Here is a 25,633-nt window from a genome sequence, read left to right on the forward strand (position 1 = left end):
GCCGCGGCGCCGGCCCCATTTGGGGCTTTTAGAAAGCTTTTCTCGGGCTGGCAGCAGAAGAGAAACTTAAGAGCTTGGAAAGACTAGAAATATGTGAAGTGCTATGGCTGGCTTAAAGATGGAGAGGCCCACATGCTCAATCTCTAGATGCTGAGAGATGTGTTGCTGACAGCCAGCAAGGCAATGGGAACAATATTTTAGATATCATTTAGGTTTACCCCAATGTTTAGTACTCCTAACTGTTTTCCTTTCCAATAATGTAAGCTTCTTAATTTGGAATTGATTTTTTTTTTGCACTGAAGGTTCTCAGAATCAACATTCATCCTCATATTTTAGAGGAAGCTGCAGTAGCTATATGAAGCCTAGCCATTAAGCCTGTTAGTGGAAGATCCTGTAGCCAGACTCCTTTCAGAATATTTAGGTGATTCCAGAACTTGGAAAAAACTTCAGAGTCTTATTCTCTGGCTTGATACATACAAACTCTCACAGAACATGGGGGGAAATGATACATTAAACTCTAAAAATATAAATGTACAAAAAATAATCTGGGGACCGGCACCATGGCTCACTTGGTTAATCCTCCACCTTCGGCGCTGGCATCCCATATGGGCGCCCGGTTCTAGTCCCAGTTGCTCCTCTTCCACTCCAACTCTCTGCTGTGGCCCGGGAGTGCAGTGGGAGATGGCCCAAGTGCTTGGGCCCCTGCACGTGTAGGGGAGACCAGGAAGAAGCACCTGGCTCCTGACTTTGTATCGGCGCAGCACCAGCAGTGGTGGCCATTTGGGGAGTGAACCAATGGAAGGAAGACCTTTCTCTCTGTCTCTCTCTCTCACTGTCTATAACTCTACCTGTCAAATAAATTTAAAAAATAAGAAAATAATCTGCCCTACTACTACCAAACCCAACAGCAAATACTTTCTAAAAAAAAATCAGTTTTCATTATTTGCTTTTGTAGATTGTCTCTACTTTGTTTTTAGCATGATTTTGTTTTCCTGCATAAATGTGTGCAATGTTTTTTGAAATTGTGTTAAAATTTATAAAACATAAAATTTACCATTATAGCCATTTTAAAGTGTACAGCTCAGTGGCACTAAACACATTCATAATGTTATTCAAGCATCACCACTACCAATTTCCAGAACTTTTTCATCATGCTGAACAGAAATTTCATTCTCATTAATCTCTCAATATCCTAAAAACATTTTTCTTTCCAATGGTGGCCATCAAATAGAATAAACTCTAAAGTGTATAGAATGATGCCTTAAGATCAAGCACATGGTTAAGTTTTATCCATGGTACTTCCTAAGAAATGTTTCTGAAAGAAATGTTTTGCTTTAAAAAATTACATTTATGAATGGTTCCTGTTGTAAGACAAAAGCTATGTTCTATTGAGGAAGTAGTTGTTAAAACTATTCAGCAAACAAGTATGCATCACATGCCAAATGTCTAGGGCTCTATAAAGAGCAGTAAGCAAAACAGAAAAGACACCCACTCTCATAGAATTTAACTTCTAACAAATAATACAATAATTTCAGATAGAAGAGAGTAAATGCTGTGAGGAAAACAAGATGGGTAGCTAGGAAGACACATGTCTTTTTCACTGTCTCACATCTTCCACAGTGTCTAGCATACTGCATGCATTTGATCCATGTTCATTTGCAGAACAAGGTATAAAATGTCTCTTAAGTAATGAATAGTTCTCAGGAAGACATCTTGTTGAGTAACCTGGAAGAACACAGAGGTGATCTATCACCTTGAGGAGCTGACAGGTGATCACAGTAAACCAAATAGGTACAGAGCACATTGTTTCCATTCTAGAGTTAATGATTTGATAATTTATCTAGCTTTTTATTTAGCCCAAACTCTCTTTTTATTTCATTTTTTTTCTACAGTTTTTCCTGTTACTCAGATTTCCCAGGCCCTTTCCAAAATTTGTGCTTGGATTGAGCTGTACAATTTATTTGGTTATCTTCAAAACATTCAGCAGTAGTAAGAAAGCTAAAAGTCTGGAATGTCCAGTGAAGGTTTCTCCCTTTCTTCCCTTTTTAACACCCTCCTCTCCCAAAATAGCATTGAGAATGCATCTACAGGAACACTTAGAAAATAAGTTCTTAGCATTATCATTTGCATTTAAAAGGAAAAATTAACCAGAACAGCATAAGAAGAAAACTGTAGTATGCATTTTTCCATTAATTTATCCTAGATAGTACTATTCCTTAGTGTACAAATCTATAACAGTGCCTTCAAGTTTAGAATCTAATGAATGTAGTCTTTCTTTAAAACTTCTGATTTTATGAATATCAAATAGTAAGTATACTCTAAAACTTTGTTGTATAAACTGTTATATAGCTAATCTGTCCCCTGAACCAAGTATCATTTTCTAAATGAAAAAGTGTTACTTATAATTGTAATGTATAAAAATATCAAGCATATTGAAATAAGCTATAGCTATTTTTAACAATTCATGGTATTGGGCTAGGACTTATGCTTTATCTTCTTATCTATCAGAAATTATAAATTTCTGTTTGTTTCATGTGAGGTGAACATAGTACAAGATATTAAGTGATTTCCCTTATATAAACACCAGATAAAGTCATAGAACTAGAGAGGCGAGCTTCCAATTTCCAATTATTAGCCAAGTGTGATGGTTATCAGAAGGGCTGTCCTACAGTGTCTGCAAGGCTTGTAGTCAGAAAACACAGAAACACTGAGGCAAGCTTTAGGATCACTAAGCCTGTCCCAAAATTAATAATGATACATGAGAGGGAGGCATTGGGTGCAGCAGTAAAGCTACCACTTGGAATGTCTCTATTCTGGAGTGTCTGGGTTCAAGTCCTGGCTCCACTCTCCATTCCAGCATCCTGCTGATGCACATGCTGGGAGGCAACAGTGATGGTTGAAATATTTGAGTTCCTGCCACCCATGTGGGAGATTGAGTTCCTGGACCCTAACTCAGGGTGACCCAGCCTGGGCTGTTACAGACATTTGAGGAGTGAACCAGGGGGTAAGAGATTACTCTCAGTCTCTCTGCCTCTCAAGTAAATGTAATAAATAATTTTACTAATGGTACCACCCTAAGACATTCACTTTCTCAGAAAAATAATAAAGAAAGAAAATTATCAAAGGTGATATATTTTGTTTTGCAAATTAAATTCTGATGAGTAAGACAATGATATTATGCTACGGAGAATGCCAAGTCAAGAAAACCAAACAGAATCAGAATGTGCTTTGGACATCATGTCATGCTCACTATTTTCTTCTCACTGTTTAGTCTTCTGGGAGGATATAATGAGAAACAGTCAGGGACTTCTTTAAAATTGATGCCTTAGCCTTTGTTTCCCCAGACAGTAGATCCCAAAACAAGGCATGTGTGGAAACAACTCATTTGGAAAGTGAACCCAGATCAGAACTGGAACAGAGAAGGAAGGAAAAAGCCAATAGATGGTAGGGGAACTTCTAAGCAATCCTGTGGAATACAAGGAACTGTCCACTCATGGAGCAAAAGGAGGATGTTTTGATGCAGACGCTCTGTCCTGCATTTGTTGAGGGTGGCCAAGAGTCATTAATGCTCCCACACTTGTGAGTTGCACGTGTATGAGTGTGGGGTAGACTCATGCTGAGTCATCAGAAGCATGCCGTGAGATTCTGAGGCCAAGCAGGCTCGGGTTCAGCTACACTTCCCTGCCAGAATCTGTGGTACTGGTCACTACTTCAGGGACTGGAGAAAGAGGTAGGGCCAACAACTTAGAAAGGTAGGTCCAAAGTATCACCCATAATGAACCTTGACCTCCATTTTTCAAGGTTCCTCATTACTGTCTTCCATTGACTTTGTTTTATCTTTAATTGACAAATAATAGTAAGATGTATTTATAGGGTACAATATGACATTAGACTACATAAATACATTCTGGAATTATTAAAACAGCATATGTTTTTAAAACTAAAAGAACTTTGAGTATTTTGACTGTAAAGAAGTGTTAAATGTTTAAAGAGATGGATATGTTTATCCTGATTGGGCATTACACAATGTATACATGTATCCCATGGTAATTCATGGATATATACAATTTTTATGTGTCAGTTAAAAAGAAAAAAAGGATAATTAACATATACATCAACTCAACTACTTATCATTTCTTTGTAGTAAGAACATTTAGTTTACTCTTTTTAAAAGTTTAGAATATACATTATTATTAACTATATTCACCATGTTGTATAATAAATCAATAGAACCCAGGCATTAGATGTCGGATATGTATGTCTTAACCACTGGGCTAAATGTCTATCCCTTATGCTTTATATAACATTTTTTTCTGTGAGTTCATTCAAGTTATCTGCTATTAGTTTGCAGTGCTCATGAGCCACCTAAAGATCTCTTCATCCCAAATGATCACCCCATTTCCCAAGCAGTTTTCTATGCAATAGGTAGCTAGGCATTACTAACTCCTGAAAGAGTAAATAAAGTATGTTTTCTATTATTTATCCCAGTGTTTACTTTCGCTGAAAAAAGAAGAGTCATTATATATTTAAACAGTACATGATGGGTGCAGAAAAATCTAACATTTCACCACTTTGCTGCATACTCTTTCCAATGTCTGTTCATATTTTCTATATTGGCCAGATGGACACATGATGCAGAGTCAGTGAGGTCAAAAACCATGAAGAGAAAGTTGTGGCAGGCATTTGGGCCAGTAGTTAAGCCACCTCTTGGGATGTCCATGAAATGCCTGGATTTGTATTGCAGCTCCAATTCCAATTCCAGCTTCCTGCTAATACACACCCTGGGAGACAACAGTGATGGATCAAGTACTTGGGTTCCTGCCACACACTTGGGAGATCCAGATTGAATTCCAAACTCCTGGCTCAGCCTGTCCTAACCCTGACAGTTGCAGGCATTTGGAGGCTGAATCAGTATATGGCAAATATTTTTTTTTTGCCTCTTTGTCCATCTCTGTCTTTCAAATGAAGATAAAAATAAATTTTTAAAAATGCTGTAAGGGAAAGTAGAAGACAGTTCCCCAGAGTTGCCATCGATGTGGATACTCTTCCTCTCAGAATGTAGTCTCTGGCATCTTGAATTCTGGCCATCCACACAAGAGATAAGATGTACGGTAGAAACCGAGCTCAATAAGTCTCGTAGAATTTTCTTAGAATACTGAGGTAAAGGGGAGCATCCCAGGGAGTACATGCAGTGCCTGATTGTAGTAGGTGCTGTACTCAATTCCATCCACCATGCATCTGTGACCACCCACTTTGAACAAGCTGTTGTGCAAGGAACTGTGAGGGATACAAATACAAGCAAGACAAAGTTCGTATCTTCAAGATGCTTATCACTTAGTTCTTCTTTTTTTTTTTTTTTTTTTTTTGACAGGCAGAGTTAGACAGAGAGAGACAGAGAGAAAGGTCTTCCCTCCATTGGTTCACCACCCAAATGGCTGTCACAGCCAGCACGCTGCACCGATCCGAAGCCAGGAGCCAGGTGCTTCCTCCCGGTCTCCCATGCAGGTACAGGGCCCAAGCACCTGGGCCACCCTCCACTGCCCTCCCGGGCCACAATAGAGAGCCAGACCGGAAGAGGAGCAACCAGGACAGAATCCAGCACCCCAACCGGGACCAGAACCCGGAGTGCTGGCGCCGCAGGCGGAGGATTAGCCTAGTGAGCCGTGGCGCCGGCCATTACTTAGTTCTCTGATTCTTTAAACTTCCTCCCCATGTACCTTTTGGACAATCTGGTGACAGCCATGGACCCATTTTCCTCAAAATATACATGACCCTGAACATAAAGTTAGCCCATAATTTCAGAAGTTCTCCTCTCCTCCTACAATGGAGGAAAAAAAAAAAAAAAAACTTGTCCATTAATAACCTTGCAAAATGTTTCCATAAATATATGGAGGGCTCTGGGAATGACAATACAGAATTCTACCTGATAGTATCATAATGGGCTTCCTAGGACATACAGCGTGCATGGATTAAAAGCTCCACCTGACGGAGGGAGCAGACTGAGTAAAGGCACATACGAGCAGGCCACAGTTCTGTTCTGTAATTGCCAGGAGTCCAGAGTGGCTCTTGGGGGGAGATGGAGAGTGGTGGGAGGTGAGACTAAAGATTACTAGACTGGAATCTAAACTCTGGCTTTCCTGTTTGGCATCTTGGATTTTATTCAATAGGCAATGGGGAATGGCATGATCAGAGCTGAACCTTATTGTATTTCCTAGAATAGATAGGAAGGGACAGACATTGGAGATGAGTAAGAAGCTTGTTTCCAAGTAGAAAGGAGGAAAAGCCCAAACTGGGGCATTAGAATTTAGGGACTGCTAAGACTACTACACTAAAAAAAAAAATCCAGTGATAGTGGGTGTTTGGCCTAGTGGTTAAGCCTAGTGGATAGGACATCATGTCCCATACCAGAGTATCTGGGTTCAGTGCTCACTTCTGGCTCCTGATTCCAGCTTCCCTCTAATGCAGACCCTTGGAGGTTGGCAATGATGGCTCAGTGATAGGGTTCCTGCTTCCCATGTGAAACCTGGATTGGGTTCCAGGCTCCCAGCTTCAACTCTCTCTTGCTCCTGCTACTATAGGCATTTGTGGAATAAATTAATGGATAGGAGCTCTGTGTATGTGGGGGGAGGGGGGGTTGTCTTGCACTCTCTCAAGCAGACTTGTCCTCTCTCTTTCTCTCAAATGACTACTTTAAAAATGTTTTTAATTATCCAGTGAAGTCTTAAGCCATGTATAAAATGACTACTCGCAGAAGAGATAAGATACTAGATCCTTGTGCTTCTCTGGTTATTAAATATATTCTGAACATTGCTAAGCACTGGCAGAGAGAAATAAGTTACTGTTCCAATTTTTCATTTACCTTCTCTTATTGTCTTTACAACCCTTGATACCATAGTTTAAAAACAATAGACTTAATAAATGCATGTTCAGTTGAATTTAGTTAAATTTAATTTGTAGGATAACAGCTAATGAGCCAACAATTATTATACCTCATATTGAATAATGATGCTGGTCTACAAATACAGTTTGAGGGACACTGAATACATTTTCCTCATGAGCCTTGGATGTATTGCCAGAGTCTTTGAGGATTGGCATGACATTCACTTTGATTCTACACCAAAAATATGCTGTAGACCTTTTCATGAAACCTTATTACATCACCTTAACCAGGAAATTAAAGTGAAATGAAAACGTTATCTTTGTAAGCTATGAGGCATCTCTCCAAAGATCTTTAGAACTACTTGGGTAATAAAAGCATACTTTGGGAACAAGGAAGTTGTTGAGATCAGAAGTATAAAAAATCTGGTAAAGTTTGGATTCACATTTTATAAAGATAACTCATAGTCACTATTGGAAAACAAATGTAAAAATTGTGCTTTTCTAACAGTTTTCTTTCCAGATGCAATGTCTGGTTAATGTTGAGTGATGGCTAATATCATCAATACAGTTTCATCAAAATACATTTGTTGACCCTGGCAAAATGCCATTTAACTCAATTTTTCCTCCCTAACAAATTTTAAGCACTATTTTGTCGCAATAAGAGGTCTGAATAAGGTCAAAAAAATAAATCATTTTTTGAGAAACTCAACAACTGGCTAATTTATACCTAGCTTTTGTGGCCATAGGGTTCCCAGAATTTTTCTGATTTCTTTGAAACACATTCCTCTGAATCAAAAGAGCATCCATCTTATGGCGCCAGCACACCGGGTTCTAGTCCCGGTCGGGGCACCGGATTCTGTCCCGGATGCCCCTCTTCCAGGCCAGCTCTCTGCTGTGGCCAGGGAGTGCAGTGGAGGATGGCCCAAGTGCTTGGGCCCTGCACCCCATGGGAGACCAGGAGAAGCACCTGGCTTCTGCCATCGGATCAGCGTGGTGCGCCGGCCGCAGCGCGCCAACCGCTGCGACCATTGGAGGGTGAACCAACGGCAAAGGAAGACCTTTCTCTCTGTCTCTCTCTCTCACTGTCCACTCTGCCTGTCAAAAAAGAAAAAAAAAAAAAAGCATCCATTTCCTGTTGTTCTTGTGTCTAACTAACTACATCCTTTAAGTTGCACCCATGGCAGTGGTTCTCAAACTTCATTGCCTATCAAAATCACCCGAGGAGTTGCTCACACCCACTCACTGTGTAGAGAACTGCCCTGCTTTCACTGCCCAACTCTGGCTGTAGTCATGGATCTGAACTGGCTCACATGCTAGTCTTAAAATGAAACCAAGATTAAACTATACAAGGTGCAAGTTGTCAATAAATTAAAAAAGAAAGATTTTCTCATTGAAAATTTATGAAAGTGTTGCCTATGATGGCTTGGTGATGGGCTCCGCTTTCCTGTAAGGCCCAGCAGAAACTCCTGTGGCCCAGTCAGGTCGCTGCAAAATCTGAGTGCACCACCTTTCTCTGTGCACTGATGCTGGATCCTCTTCTTCTGGAGTATGCTCCTCTCATCATTTTCATCAATGCATGACATTTGCTGTGCTTCAGAAATCAACTTGAACCCTACCTCCTCCTCCAGGCCTTCCCTGAGTTTGCAGCTCACAATAGCAGCCCTGTACTTAGGCACCTGTAGCCCTTTGGTTTTTCCTAAATGTGCACTATGGCTGGTTGATATCATGGTGTCTTGTGCTGATCTTCTGAGTGGATCTCTCCCTGGGGAAATTACAAGCTCTTCTATGGTAAAGCTCTCTATTTTTAAGTAGCCAATAACATCAATCATAACATATTGTATAGTCTTAAAATTTACTGGTTTGGTTTCATTTCTTTTGAAAATATGATGGAATCTTGTTTCTTGCTCCCTTTTCCAACTCTACAAGCATACGGCAGTCTTTAACCATATGTTATTGCCCTTATGTGCAATAGATATGTGTTAAGTACTGATGTATTGAAATATTCTTGTTTTCTTTTTCATGAACTGAGGCTCTCTGAATTTCAAAATGGGTGTCTGAGCTGAAATTAACTAATTAAACTAGTAATCTTTATAACACACTCTCTTGTGGATGATAACATCATTTCATCCATCATGAGAAAAACAAATCATAAGTTCTAGAAGAAAGCTTAAATTGGGGACAAATATAACTGACAAAGAAACAATCGCAAAAATTTGAGGAGTAGCTTGTAATTCTACTTGCACATAATGGGAAATTTTAGTGGCTGTTTTCTCTCAAAAATAAGAATAATACTTAAAATTTATCTAGTATTTTACCATTTATTCTCAATTCTCATTGTTCCTCAGAATACCTGTAAGATAAGAAGGTGGATATAATATTATTCCTGTGGAACAAATGAAGCAACACTTGAATCCAAGTGTACTACTATCTCTAAGGCCACTTTTTTCTCTGTAAGAGAAAATAAATATTAGTATATATATGCATTAATTACCATGAATATTAAATCATCACATTATATGCCTTGATATCTTGACTACATAAAATGCTCATCAACTAAACATTTTAAGAGAAGAAAAAGAGAAAATAGATTGTTATTGCATGCTCAGTAAACTTATCTAATAGCTATGTTCTCCACCACCTGTAAGTTCTGCAAGTCAGGGACATGCCTGTATTGTACACTGCAATTCTAGAACTGAGAACAGAGCAAAACTGTAAGTAAGGGTTCCAAGTAAGTAAGAGCTACTGTATACAGTAGGGGCTGAATAAATACTTATGCATAAAAGGTTTAAGTGTCTGAGATGGAAGGCAAGAATGAAGGCCATAGGGTGCTGTGTTTGGTAAGGACCCAGAGTTGTTCCTGACACTCACAAGGGGCTGAGTTCCTCTCCCTGACCCCTCACAGCTCATTCTGTGGAGCCAGAACTACATGTGAAGCTCTTTAAAAGCAATTTTTTCACCTACGATCCACTTGGTGCTTAAAATACTGAAGGAAGCTTCCCTTCTGAGAGTTGTCATAGGAAAAAGACAATGATTATATGTCTGTTCATTTTTTTCATTCTAAGAACATCAGAATGTTGCTGGATAAATAAGAGAAGGAATCTCATCACTCACTTTTCTGTAAGCCAACAGACATATTTTAAGAATCTTCTGTGTGAAAGAACTCACTTTGTCCCTTGTAACCCAGCATGTAAACTAATCAGAAATATTTTCTGAAATGGGTTCAGCTTGGAACAATATGATTGCATTGAGAAATTCATGGGTGCAAAATTCAATGAGAATATGGCACTGAACTTCAGGATATTTACATCTAAGGAGGGGAGAGTCAGATGACTTTTCACGGGATACTATCTGTCTCCATTGCCATGGGATCCGATGGACCAGTGAATGACGGAACTTTTCCCATGTTTACTTGCATGTCTCATGAGGACGACTGAAGTTGAACAAGACTCCAGATACCAGTCACCTTTGCTTTAAGCTTTGAGGACAAAGGGTGAAGGTTAATGGAGCACACATACACCCACCACCCCACCCCACCCCACATCCTGCTCACTAGGGAATTCATATATTTCTCAACAGCATATGAGGGGGAACTTCAAAAAATTTATGGAAAAAAATAGAATTAATAGGTAAGTTTATTTAATGCCAAAAATAATTTGAAACTCATGCAATTTTTTTCATGATATGCATTCTCCATGATCGTTTTGAAGACCTCTCTTATATTCTCAATGGCATATTGACATTATATTCGTGTATATTGTATTCATATTATATTTCGTATTATATTCGTTTCTCAAATTTCTTTTTCCCTTAATTGAGAAAGCACGTATGATGCTGTTACCTTCTTCTAAATGTAGACCTCAAATCCTCCTAAAATAATGTACAAAATGGTACAAGTCATTCTTAAACTGCATAAATTGAGAGTGATTAGCTTCTTGCAACATAACTCATAACCTCTTAGGATATACCAAGTGGCCTCTTTGTTGCCAAAGCACCGATAATTGTTGTTGAGCAGTGCTGCTTATACCTAAGCTGAGTAAAACTTCCTGGGGATGTTAAAATGCAAATCTGATTCTCCAGGATAGGACAGAGGGCTGCCACAGCAGTACCACTACCAGGGAGCTCTTTGACAACCTGTAGGTAAATTCAATGTGCAGTCAAAGCTGAGAATCATTGCTCCAAAATGATTGAAGCTAAGTCACTATGTGATGATTGCCCACTGACCTTCCCTAGCTACGAGCCCTCTGAGACCCTTCTGAAAGGTTGATATGTTGGTGACTGTCAGAATTACCTGAAGAATTTTATCAAAACCCTTTCCCATTGTCTTAAATTTTAGAACCAGAAGGTGGTAGAGTTTGGGTTTAAAAATTTTGAGATGTCCAACTGCTTTAAAACAACAACAACAAAGGCTGGTGTTTTAGTGTAGCAGGTTACACTGCCTCTTGTGACACCAGCATCCTATGTCAAGATGATGGTTCATGTCCCAGATTCTCCCCTGCTAATGGGCCTGGGAAGGCAGCAGATGATGGCCCAAGTTCGTGGACCCCTGCCACCCATGTGGGAGCCCAGGTTGGATTTCCTAGCTTAGGCTTCAGTCTGGCCCAGACATGGTAGTAGCTGCCATGTGAAGAATGAGTCCTTGAATGGAAGTTCTTTCTATATACAGTTCTCTCTCTCTCTCTCTCTCTCTCTCTCTCTCTCTCCCACTCTGCCTTTCAAATAAGAAAATAAATCTTAAAACAACAATAAAGGCCGGTGCTGCGGCACAATGGGCTAATCCTCCGCCTGCGGCGCTGGCACACCGGGTTCTAGTCCCGGTTGGGGCGCCAGATTCTATCCCGGTTGCCCCTCTTCCAGGCCAGCTCTCTGCTATGGCCCTGGAGTGCAGTGGAGGATGGCCCAAGTGCTTGGGCCCTGCACCCCATGGGAGACCAGGAGAAGCACCTGGCTCCTGCCTTCGGATCAGTGCGGTTGCTGGACGCAGCACGCCAGCCGCGGTGGCCATTGGAGGGTGAGCCAACGGCAAAGAAAGACCTTTCTCTCTGTCTCTCTCTCTCTCTCACTGTCCACTCTGCCTGTCAAAATAATAATAATAATAATAATAATAATAATAATAAAAAGAACATGCTTAGATTCAGTGATCTGGACCCGACCTCTAGAATGTGGTCTTCAAAATGCTGGTCCTGGACTGTCTTGAAATCTTATGTTTTTATTCTTTCTGTACTCTCAAAAGCCCCATATTTTCACATATTTGTATGATCCTACTATTTCTAATAATGTTTATGATATCAGTCATTTCTACCTAGGTATAACTCTGTCATGTTAGTACTTTCCCTAGGCATACCTGGATTTAAGTCACCCATAACTGTGGACCAAGGATTCTCTCTCTTGTTACAGTAGTTTAAGACATCAGCAAAATAGGAAACATCTCCCGAGAGAACAAATTTCCCTGTCCACCTGCAACTTCTCTGCCCCACAACCTGACTTAGCCTTTCTACCTGAGGTGGCTTGGATTTATGGCAAATGATTGATGCTTTGTATCCATTTCCATTAATTTATAAAGACAAACTCTGAGGTGTCAATAGTTAATGACTGAAATTAACACTAATTTCTTGCTTTGAAAATTCTATGAAATATTAAGCACTCATATTACATTGAGAAAGTTTATTCTTTATATGGTTAATATTAACTAGAAAATTTCACTATACAAATTATTTCTTTACCTAGTATATTAATATAAAATGTATGTAGTTGTATAGCTGAGGGAATCCCACTGTGCACAGTGAAAGGTGCTCTATGGACAAGTAAGCTTAATAATTATTTAGTAAAGTATGCACAGTGCCATCTAGTGGTAAGTAATTATTATTGCACAACTTGAAGAAATGTTCATCTAAAATGATTTGATACACTACAGTGACAACATATTTATAAAACTGCCAGATTTTTTTAACAGATTTATTAGCAGCTTCTTAAGACTTTCAATTTAGCATTTCTCTGTCTATTTCAGCACGCAAAAGGCTTATGATACTGAAGTTTCTCAAATACTAATAATATATATATTGAATACTTATACACTAAGCATTGTGCCTCACGTGCATTATTTCATTTGAACCCCCAAAATAACCCTGTAATGGAGTAACTATTAATGTTCCCATTTTAAAGATAATGAAACTGATACTTAAGGGAGTTGACTGGCCAAGGTCATACAGATAGCCAGTTGAGGAAACCAGTTGGAACCTAGACTCTGCCCAGGATTCTGAACCCTTCTGCGCTGTGATTATACCTCCCAAAAATTTACCAGTTAGATAGTTTCCAATAAGTCTTTATGAAATAGAGCCTTCGTCACCTTGTTTCTAAGGATGTCATATGGTAAAATCAATCTAAACTCCACTCATTTGGAGTTTATAGCAACTAATCTGAGAAAGTATCTGTTTTATGGTTGGAATGTAATTTGTTCTTCTTTAATTTCACCCACAATAACATATTACCCCATTTTATGTGTTGATTAGTGGGTTGAATTTGGGAGAATGAGCTAAAATTAGTGCTGCTCATAGATCTTCGAAATTAATAATAATAGCATAACATGGCCTTAGATCAGAGGAGGTTTCATTACTTCAGCACTAATAGCCATCACTTGTTGATCATCTGTTATGTGCCAAGCCCTGTGGCCAGCACTTATAGATATATCTTCCCTTTTAATTTACACTCCCCCTGGATGGTATTAGCTTCCTTCTTTCTAAAAAAACAAACACAAAAATTTATGGAGTTGAAGTAACTTACTGAATTTTAAACTTATTAGCTGAGCCACAAATGAAACCTCAATGTTTGTAGTAGCAAAGTCTGGATCCTTTTTACTGTGCTTCCATTGGAAAATAACTCATATAATGTGATGCATGATTGCAAGTTTTTCTGCATACTACCTTCCTCCTATGCAAAAAAAAAAAAAAAAATACCACCACCTCTTACTTGGACTACAATAAGCACCAGCTATTTCCTCCTGCATGCCAGTCCATCTCCATTCCTCTCTTCTCTTGAAGTCAGAAATTATTCTTTTTAAATTTTATTTATTTATTTGAGAGCCAGGATTCTCATCTGTGGATTTACTCCCTACATGCCCACAGTGGCCAAGACTGGGCTGGGCCAAAGCCAGAACCAGGGAGCTCAATCCAGGTCTCTGGTATGGATAGCAGGAACCCAATCACTGCAGCCCTCCAGGGTCTGCTTAGCAGGAGGCTGGAGAAAGGAGCCAGAGTGAGGTACCAAGCACAGGCGTTCTCATGTGGGATGTGAGCTTCTTAATCACCAGCCCCTGATAGGATAATTTTAAGATACACTTCTGTTCATCTCTCTCCTGTTTATAACCCATATCTTCAGGCTCAGCATAAAAATCAAAATCCCTCTCATGACTACAGTGCTCCTCCAGCCTTATCTGGCTCTCCTGGTCCCTTCATGACTGTATCATAACCCCATTTTGTACCTACTGACCCTGATAACACAGTATGTTACAATTCCTGATTTTCTATGGTAGTCATGTCTGTGTCTCCTCCAGATGTTCAGCTCTCTGAGGCAGGAACCACATCTGTATTGCTTGCCAGTAAGTCCTCAGAACCTACCATAGTGTAACACACAGTTATGGAAACCAATTTTATTTAAATCACTTATAATTAGTAACTTATTTTTCCTAATAGTGAGATTTTAATGTGTGAGAACAAAACTATGGACTTTATTTTTAATAACTTACGTATCATTTCTAGATACCTTATTTGTTCTTAATAATAAAAATTATTATTCCCTATGTGACATGCCCTTTTTCAAATGTTGTAGAGGCCTTACCTCATTTAATCTTCATTGTAATCATCTGAGGGTAGGTGCTGTTATCTGTCAATTTTTCTGAGGTGGAGGCTCAAAAACGTTGGGTAACTTGACTTCAAGATGACACACAGGATTTGAACCAATTCTTGTGTGATTTTTCATGACTACACCTATCATCTCTTTAGAAATCAAATGCATCTTTAGAAAATCTTGTTTCACTTTTGAGTCATCTCTTTGTCATTCACACATTTAGTCAACAGAGGTTAAGTTCCAGGGTATATTGGGGACTGTGATAGGAGCTGGAGTGGAACAATTACCAGTTCAAGCAGTCTCCTCCTGTGGCACATGAGACAAAGAAGCAAAACCAGCTGGCCCATGGAGAGGACCGCTGTCATGGGGAAGAGCAGGGTGCTAAGGGGGCACAGAGGAAGGGCACAAAACTTGGAGACTGGGGACCCTGAAAGACATCTTGAGCAAATGGTGCTGGCAATAAGGTATGATGGGTGAGATGTGGATGAGAAGAAACTAGGGGTCAGAATGAAAGTACCTTGCTTGCTAAATTGAAAATTATATAAATAACATTAAGAAACACAAATCATTTCCTTATTTAATTTTTTTCCTTACTTAATATTTTTGGCATATAAAAAATTTTCTGTTGACATGATTCTTGTCATGCATTTGTATAAAGGTGCTTTGGAAAGTTTATGGAATTAAGTTTACAAAGAAAGTTGGTGCAAAGAAAGTTGAAATTTCTGCATACAAGTGGTCTTCAGAGTGTTTACAAAAATGTGTATTGTGAAAAATAATTATGGATTTCAAAAAATTTATGCATCAAAATAAATCATTAAATCCATTTCTATGAACTTTTTGAAGTACTCTCATACAATGCATTATCGACAGTGTATCACACACAACTACTTTTTATATAATGCATTTTTTGCCATTTAAGGAATGCCACCCCTATTTAATAGATGAGGAAAGTGAGGCTCTAAATCTTAAAGGCTAGGAGATTATACACTTGTCACTGAAGAGGTGGATTTGGAGCCTATGTCTTTGGGCTCCAAGTCCAGTGATCCTTGAAGTTGGGCACAGGTCTGTTGCCTTCATAACACAAAATATTAAGAAATTACAAAAATAACGGCAAACTTTGAAATGAAGGCTACAGTGAAGATTTTATATAACCAATATTTGGCGATTTGCATAATCCATTTATGTCTTAGGTCTCAAAACATATATAAAGTTAGAAAGGAAGGACTTGGGAGTTTTGTTTTCTTTTATGCCCAATTTGAAATTTTGCCAGATGGCTGTGGTTCTCCAGGGTCCTGGGGGTCGAGATCCTAAAGTTAAACCCCCTGGGAGAAGAGAACTTGACCAAAGACATGGTTGGTTGGTTGACCTATTTATGCATTAGTGGAAGGAACTGGTGATAAAGTTACCCTTTACCAAAAGTGAAAGATCACATAGCACTGTCAAAGAAACAAAGGTAAAGGAGACAAGAAAACACGTGGTCACATAAATAGCAGGCAGTTGTAGTAGGCTTCAGCAGATAACAGTTGAGGTGTTCTTCGTTTTTGGTTTTTTTAAGATTTATTTTATTCATTTGAAAGGCTGAGTTAGAGAGAGAGAGAGATGAAGGGGCAGAGAGATCTTCCATCTGCTGTTTTACTCTCCAAATGGTCGCACCAGCCAAGGCTGGGCCAGAGTGAAGCCAGGAGCTCTGTAGGGTTTCCCATGTGGGTGCAGGGCCCCAGCACTTGCTCTATCCCCTGCTGCTTTCCCAGGCCATCAGCAGAAGCTGGAAAGTGGAGCAGCAGGGACTCCAACAGCACCCAGCACAGGAGGTAGCTTTACTTGGTATGCCATAGCACTGGCCTGGCAGGTGTCAGAAGGAAGCAAAGAAGTAGGAGACGAAACCCATGGAGTTGCTGCCAAAAAAGCATGCACAGCACCTTCTTCTCCCCAGTGGAAACAGTGACACGCACCGGAAATGAGCTCTAATCTGCCAGACAACCACCCCTCCCCATCGCCCCTTCTCTCCGCACCCCAAAACAGGTCCTGCCTGGCCACCGCCCGCGGCCTGCGAGCTGTGTCCCTGTGAGTTTCTGTGCTTACATGGACTTTTTCATTTTTGGGCATGGCTGTGAAGGCATCCATGTCGGGAGCTGCTGGGTGCTGGGATTCTCACCGGGTATTTGCGTTGTACTGGCAAACTATGGCCGCAGCAGATTGGTTGTGCAGCCACGGGAAGGCCCTAGGGAGGGCTGTGGAGGCCTACTTCAGCCCCCCATGCTCCTTCCTTCTGGTAGCTCCTCCCCAAAACTCTCATGACCGCGAGGCTGGGCGCCCTCGGCCCTTCTGGGGCCATCAGCCGGCTTCGCAGGTCACCCTCTGCAGTTACTCACGTTGAAGAAGGTCTGGGCAGTTTCCCCAGGGCTGTGCTAGGATCCAGGCAGGCACGAGAGAAGTCGCAACGTACAGTCTGTGTCGGCGAAATCAAGCTCTTGTATGGAGACAGCGCCGCCAAGATCCAGGCCATGGAGGCTGCCATGCAACTGAGCTTTGACAAGCACTGTGACAGAAAGTAGCCCAAATACTGGGCCGTCATTCCCCAGCCTCATCCACTTCCTCTCGAATGCACTCTTCATCTCTCCTGTACAATTCTCAGGCAAAGGAGACAATTATATAGAGATAGGAGCATGTTCACCAGAGTCCTCGTGGGCCTGTCATTTGGTAGATGTGATAGGATAACCACACTGAAGTGCACAGGATGAATGCTGTGGCCAACAAGAGAAATAGTCCTTTGACATAAAATTATAATTTCATGCTTCTATAGTACACTAATTTTTGACACTGTGAATAACAGTGTTTGAATCATTAAAGCTCTTACCTAGAAGAATATGTATTTCAAAAAGAAAAGAGAAAATATTTACTTGGAAATGCAAAAGTGTGATAAAAAGTGAGCCTTAAGCTTTGTGAAAATACGGAGGAACTAGAACTCTCATACACCCCTGATAGGAATACACCCCTGATAGAACTGTAGGTGGTACAACTACTTTGGGAAACAGTTCAGAAGTTGCTTTTAAAAATTACACATGAGATGGACATTTCGCCTAGCAGTTAAGTTGCCAGTTAGGATACCTGGATACCTTGTCAGAGGACCTGGGTTTGAGTTCTGGCTCCACTCAAATTCTAGCTTCCTGCCAGTGCAGACCTTGGGAGGCAGCAAGTGATGGCAGAAGTAGTTGGATCCATGACCCACATGTGAGAAACCTTGTTGGCATTCTACACTCCTGTGTTTGCCCTGGCCTGGAGCCCCGGGGTTGTGAGCATTTGGAGAGTGAACCAGCAGACAGGAGTGTGTATTCTCTCTCTCTAATTAAAATGTCTACCAGCCAAGTGAGCCTCTTCTTTTCTAAGTATTTACCTAGAGAAATAGAAACATATGGTTATACAAAGACTTGCACACTATTGTTTATAGTAACTTTATTCTTAACTAAAAACTGGACTAACCCGAATATCTATCAACAGGTGATTTGATACCCAAGTTGAAATATAGCCATATAATGGAATACAACTCACCAATAAAAAGGAACAGATTAATACATGTAACAACATACATGAATCTCAAACTAAGTAAACACTACCTAAAGTCACTAAGTTCACACTAGGTGTATTCAGACCCCTCTCCCCAAAACAAGTGCAAAGTGTTTGATGCCAGTTATCTAGAATTCTAGAGTCTACGGCCACACCACCCTGAACGTGCCTGAGCTCATCTGATCTCGGAAGCTAAGCAGGGCTGGGCCTGGTTAGTACTAGAATTCTAGAAAATCATGACAGAAAGCAGGTCAGTGGCTGCCTGGGACCGGGACTAGGGATGGATTACAGAACGGAATATGAGGGAAACTTCTGAGAGTGAAGAAACCGTTCTTTATCTGATTGTGGTCATGGTTTCCGAGGTGTCGTTGAAACCTCAGGGTAAACCGGGAAGAAAATAGAAAAGGCCTTCTTGAGAATTCTAGTGAAAGTAACCAGGACTTAAATAGTCAATAACATAGTCAAGAAACTGCTTGTTCTTGACCAAGGTACTTAAGTGATCCCTGACTAAGCTCTGCTGCGACACTGTGTAGATAAGTTTTCCTTTTTTCTTCATATTCCTTCTTACCTTCACTTCCCTTTTGTATTTTCTTACTTCAAGCTGAATGCTACTAAAAAATAGAAGAGTAAATGAAACTATTTTACATAGACAAATGCTTTTTTATGCTAGAATTTAAATGTTGATCTTTTCTTTTTGAAGAATCAGTATGTGCAGTGCAGAAATGCTTTTAAGCCAGATAAACTTGGATTTGAATGTCAGTTTTGTCATTGACTGGCCTTGTACCTTGCATTTGTCAGTTAACTTCCCTGATCTTCAGTCTTTCTGTATACAACATGAATATCGGCTGTATTTCAAGGGCCATTGTGAAGATTAGAAATAACTATCCACTGCTGTATTCAGTAAATCATTTGCTTGCTATTATATACTGTATATCAAGCCCTAGAGATCATGCACTGTGTGTGTATACCTACGTCAAACCCCAAAACAGCTGAACACAGATGAAGAGTGTATAAAAGCTAGACAAACACACGTGTAAAGTAACACATTTTCCTTTTTATGCTCTTACATGTCAACTCTGTTTAATTGCAGTGCACCTGGTGGATATTTGGAATGTCATAGAAGCACTGCGGGAAAATGCTTTGAACAACCTGGACCCAAACACAGAACTCAATGTGGCCCGCTTGGAGGCAGTGCTGTCCACCATTTTCTACCAGCTCAACAAACGGATGCCAACCACGCACCAAATCCACGTGGAGCAGTCCATCAGTCTCCTGCTTAACTTCCTGCTTGCTGCTTTTGATCCGTAAGCTCCATTGAATATTGTTACTCTCTGCCTATCCGATTTCCATTTCCTCTTTACTTCTTGGTCTTTTTCTCAATTTTCTAGAGCAACTATCTCTTTTTGTTCATGAGATGCTCATGTCACTGAAATCTCTATATTTATTACAAATTTTAAATTCTGTAGAAAAAAAAAAAAAACTAGAGAATAAAATAGTGCCATAGGGATTCAAGGACAGTTGTCTTTTATGTGCTGACATTTAACTCATCTCATGTTTTCTAGAAGACATGGACACTTGTGAGTGCTACCTGATGGCAAAAAACCTGGACCTAAACACAGTGCCCACCATCCCCACAGGTTAATGCCATTATGCTGCTCAACAGAAGTTACCAGCTGTCACTTTGCAACCTAGATTGGCAATGGACTTGTTCCTGCTTGGTTTTACCAGTACACATTATTGTGTCCATGGTGTTTATATTTTGAGAAATTTGCAACTTGAAATTGAGCCTTCTAGCTTGGTAGATGCCTTGCTTTATGCGAACCTCAGAACTAGATATACTTCTCTGGCCCAATTGCTATAGCAACTGCATGATAGGGCAGGTTGAGAAGCTGTGGTTCCACATGACAGGCAGCAGAACGGAATCAGGCTGTAGAATTTCTGTAACAGCGTTTCCATCTGGGCCCCTTTACAAGAGTGTCTCAGCTCTCAGACTTACCACTAATGATTGCAGGGGACTTATTTGTTATCAGTTTAGCAATGGAAAATGTAAAAAGCAAAACATAATTTTCCACCAAACCCTGGAGTATTGCTAGAGCATTCATAAGAAATCAAATCAAAGGAATAATTTTCACCTAATTCCTAAATACAGAAACAGATCAGATTAACAATGAGGAAGTTACTGTTCTGTGAAATGTATGGGACTTAAACTAATAGAGTAAGATTTTTCACTTTTGTTTAGAAATATTGGTTAGATCATTTTGAAAAATTGTTATATTCTCTAAATAGCTACTGCTGATACAGTTGAATCATTTTAAGATTGGTGAATGCTAAATTTAAGGACTTTCCCAGGGTAGCAAGCAATTCATGCAAATGTTCAGAAGAAATGTTCATTTGGTCCCTGCTCTGGTAGTCCAGAAGGCACTTGATGTGTACTGTCAATAACCTCATTGTTGTGGATTTATAAACACATCCACGTACAAACCCTAGTCTGCAGATATTTCTTCTCCTTTTCTTTTATGTAGCAAGTAATTATAGGCAGTTCTACTGATACCTGAAGTAAAATGTGAAATATAAGCCATCAGGAAGTACAGCTCTCTGAAAATGTAACTTGGAAGTGAATATCAGAAGGGAAACTCAAGAGTAAAATGAATGTTCAATTCTGTTTCTTATAATGGTAAACTCCTGTTACTCCAAATGAGGTCCATTATTTCCATATTTCCATTTCTGATGCTACTTTCTGCCACCAATCCCACAACAGAGCCGAACGAAGTGTTTAAGAGGCTCTTTGTATTTTGTCAGAGAGGAATGAGCCCAATACTAGTAAAACAAAAATAGCCTTTGCTATTATAGAATCATTCAGCAGGTTTATCCCCTATTTGCTATATTTTAAGTGGACTTGTAAAACAAAAATGGGGAAATATAAAATTAAAAGTAGGAGAGGCAGGCATTGTGGCAGTTGTTCAAGGCACCACTTGGGGTGCCTGTATCTCATATCAGTGTGTCTTGGATAGAGTTGTGCCTCAACCTCAGCTTTTTTTTTTTTTTTTCCAATTTTTGATTATTTGAAAGGCAGAGCTACAGAGAGAGAGAGGAAAAGACAGAGAGATCTTTCATCTACTGGTTCATTCCCCAAATGACCACAATGGCCAGGGCTGAGCCAGACTGAAGCCAGGAGCCAGGAGCTTCTTCCAGGTCTCCCACATCTGTTTAGGGACCCAAGAACTTGGGCCGTCTTCTACTGCTTTCCCAGGCCATTAGCAGGGAGCTTGATTGGAAGTGGGGCAACCTGGAATTGAACTGGCACCCATATGGGATTCCAGCATCCCAGCTGGCCACTTTACCTGTTATACCACAGCACTGGCCCTTCCACCTCACTTCTTATCCAGCTTTCTGCTTATGTGCCTGGGAGACATCTGATGATGACTCATGCAATGAGTCCCTGCCACCCCCACATAGGAGATTTGGATGGAGTTCCTGACTCCTGGGTTCAGCGTGGCCCAGCCTCTGCTATTGTGTGAATTAGGGAAGTAAACCAGCAGATGAAAGATATCTCTATCTCCCCCACCCCCATCACTCTGCCTTTCACATAAGCAGAAATGAATACATAATTTTTTTAATTGGGGTTGCCTTAAGCATCTGGTCTCTAAAGAGGTGATGTTTTAAAAAAAAAAAAAAAAAAGGAAGCACAGCACAGTATAGCTATTTAAACTCATGAAGAGCAAGAATGTGCATTCAAAGAAACTTCGTCATTTTTATGGTTTCTTAAAATTCCCCAGACTCAGTCAGTTGGACTCTGCCAAAAAACATGTTACCTCGAAATGAAGATCAAAGCCCACTATACTTGGGTGTGTTCCTGGGAACCAGACTCAGTATCTTAACCATAGTTCCCCAAAAATAGCACTCCTCCACCCCTCTCCCATCCCTCCAGAAAGCTGGATTACAGTTCAGAGCAATCCTTACTGTAGATAATAATCAATTTCCTGTTTGCCGGGTCTTTGTGCTCTTTGATCAAGTCAGCCTCTTAGAAGTCATGGTCTACAGCTCCATATATAGGATGATTTGGACAGTGTTAACTGGCAGCATCTGATCCCAACAACCTACATCCATCCTTACTTCTGTCACTGAAAAGAGTCCCTGGACTGTATTTTTTATTATTCCTGATTTTTACTCTAAAGTTAGCTGTATTGTCAAAAGGAAGGTGGCCCAGGCAGCAATTTCTGAGCAGACTCTTTCCAAGCCAGAAGCTCTCTTTCTTCAGTTCTCCAGGGAACAGGAAGGGTGTTCTTGAAAAGGATGGAAAAAGAGATGTTAGAAGGTGGGAACAAGGCTGAGAGGGAGGGCAATGAACAAACTTAGCAAATAGCCTGAGCTTCCTCTCTTCCTCTGCTTTCTCTCCTGTGCACCCGGAAATCAGCCTGCCACCTTCCCTCCTTGTACTTGTGGCTCTGTCCTCCAAATCCACGAACAGTGTCCGCAGCTGTGCCTCTCACTGCTTGTCCCACGTTCCAGTGCTGGGTGAAAAAGTTCCTTTTGAAGTGTTGGAAGGAGCTTTTCTGTTGTCATTAATGTTTAGCAAATATGGAGTAACTCAGCATGGCAGAAAGTGACAAGATGAAAATAATTCTCCAATGTCTGTCACATGCAGCCTTTTTGAGAGGTGTCGTCACCAGTTCTAACACTCTGTAAAGCTCTTCTCTCACAGCCACGGAGCTCACCCGTCTCCAGATCTCCCTGTTTCTCACACGTGAGTCTGCTATCACTTTTTGTGCACGTCTGACTGTTCCTATGACTGCCTCTCCCAAGTCACTTTAGGGTATGACCATGTCTTTGCACAGCATCTGAGACCATACTCAAACAAGAATAAATCAATACAAATTATAGGTCAATCTTTTTTTTAGCTCTTGTCATACAAAATTCCTTTCATTCTTTTTCTGACATTCACTCATGGTTAGCCTTCAGGGTATTACCGAGACAAGTGAGTCCTGGTCACCTAGATTCATAGAGTCTATACTGGATGTTCATTATTACTAATGTGGGTGATCCTATTTTCACCAAAGACTTCAATATACTTCTGTAACTTTCTTCCTACCTCCCTGGAAAACACTACCAATAACTATAGACTTAACCCAGTAGTATCTTCCTTCTTAGAACAGTTCCTCATAAAGTACATGATGTGATATTCTTGTCATTTTAGTAAATCCCATTTTCATATATATTCAGGTACTAAAAAATCCTAGTAGCATAATCATAAATGTTAAAAGGAACAGTGGTTTTCCTATTTTCAGAGGGCATGCTATAGTCATAACATGAATGATATTCATATAGTAATTGTAATAACAGCTAGGATTTACTCAGTATTTATTGTGTGCCAACAGGATCATTATTTGGCACTATATTGTTGTAATATTGCAGGTTGGGGAAATGATAAAACTGAGACATAGATTAAATAATTTGTAGTTCATGCAACTTCAGACTAGATGAGATGAATGGGAAAAATCATTTCATTTCAGGAACCAGCTTGATACATGATTTCTGTTTTATTTTTTGAAATGAGGATTGGTGTATGCTTTTTTTTCCTCTCAGACTTGTCTCCCTTAGTACAGGGTATGATTTATATTGCTCACATTCATAACCTTTCCAGTTTGTGGCATTTAGACATATGTGACAGAGTGAATATAAATAAAATAAAGAAATATTTGGACTTAATAAGTTTTACTCTGTAGCATTAGAGTCAGTTTTATGACGGCTATCTAGAACTACAAATCCATTGTGTAACAGTCTTAGGCAGAGAATACAAAATCCTGGTATTTTCTTCTTTGTTTGACGTATTGCATCTTGGTGAGCCATTGGAACAATCATTCTCACTGCTGAGCTCCCAACACTGTGAAAGGGACCACAGCACTATTTGAAATGTGTGGATATGAAATGACTCTGGAACTCTGCCAAAATCCTTCTGCCTTTTGAATTTTAATAATGATTCTGATATTTAATGCAAGAAGTACTTCAAAGTACACAGCCATTTTTCTGTGAGCCAACAAAATGCATTGTTCATGTTGGAGACTATGTGTGAGAACAAAGGAAAGAGAGAGAGTTTATATAAAACCAAATGTTCTCTTTTCTTTTATCTTCTATATGGATAAAACTAGATATTTAAAAGTGTTTACTTCTCTTGATGATTTTTATCTTAGCACATCTTAAGTTCAAGATGTCCATAAAACCTTCTCTTCTAGTAACTAAAAGTGTGTTCCAGTAGAAAAATACTTTATTCTAGATTCTTACATTTTGCTAAAATGGCATCACTTTCCAAAGAATTTTCACAGTTTTATCATTCATCTTCTACCAGACTTATGCTCTGGGTGAATGGCACACAGAATTTCGGGGGACAAAAGGAAACATCCAGCTATATTGTCCCCTTCCATTCTGAAGAAACTCTGGGAAAATTCACTTGATCCAGAACTATTGGTTCTTCTTTTCCCAGATCATTTTCTGACATCATGGAAAAAGCCAAAGATTTGCCAGAGCCAATGGGCATCTATCTGTTCATAGATTTACTTGACTATTCCCAAAACAAGAATAATTATGAATGTAATCACTTCTGAATGCAAGGCATCACATAACTGCACAATCCAAAGTTAAGGGTGATAATAATCATTATAACTTTACTCAGTAAACACTTCATATTTTTCAATAAACCTTAAATGGCAAATTAGAAAGTTCTTTTCCCCAGTCCATTCATCAATTAAACATAGGCTAAAAGCTTGCTGTGTCATAAGTGCTCTGATAGTCTGAAGGGAATAGTAAGATAAGGTGAAGTGAGATGAGATACCCCCTTTAAAAAATGTGTTGCATTAAAATTAACCGATTTTAACCCTTTCTCTCCAGTAGACTATGAGCAAATGGAATATAGGAGCCGAGTCTTATTCCTCAGTCACTGGGGCAAAGACAATAAGTATCTGAGTATCTAAATGAGTGATGCCGTGAACAGAATAATTCCTAGAAAAAGAATCATGTCATTGGAGGGGGGATGAACCATCGGATGGAAGACCTTTCTCTCTGTCTCTCTCTCTCTCTCTCTGTCTCTCTCTCACTGTCTGTAACTCTGCCTGTCAGATCAATAAATAAAAAATCTTTAAGAAAAAAAAGAATGATGTCATGATAGAAGCATCTTGTGGAAGCAGAGAGGAGGAGGTGAGGAAGATAATGTGTGTGAAAGAATAATCTGAGTGCTGGGCCTTTGCTTGCCACAAGAGATCTCCAAATGTGTTTGTAAAGCATATTAGTAAAAGAAGAGCTTCTCATTTTAGTTCTGGTAAACAGAGAGCTAATTTCTCCTTTCTCTTCAAGAAAGCAT

At 39.8% G+C, this 25,633-nt stretch overlaps 1 protein-coding gene across 17 annotated transcripts in view; it reads left to right on the top strand.

Moving 5' to 3' along the window:
- DTNA (dystrobrevin alpha) overlaps nt 1-25,633 on the top strand; it is a 303,884-nt gene that overhangs the window by 179,860 nt on the left and 98,391 nt on the right. For all 17 annotated transcript variants that reach the window (XM_062201516.1, XM_062201515.1, XM_062201520.1 and 14 more), the window contains one exon: nt 19,373-19,586. In XM_062201516.1, coding sequence (XP_062057500.1) covers nt 19,373-19,586 — 214 coding nt within the window. The remainder of the gene's footprint in view (nt 1-19,372; nt 19,587-25,633) is intronic.

This window comes from Lepus europaeus, chromosome 9 (genome assembly GCF_033115175.1).
Source record: "Lepus europaeus isolate LE1 chromosome 9, mLepTim1.pri, whole genome shotgun sequence".
Classification (NCBI taxonomy): domain Eukaryota; kingdom Metazoa; phylum Chordata; class Mammalia; order Lagomorpha; family Leporidae; genus Lepus; species Lepus europaeus.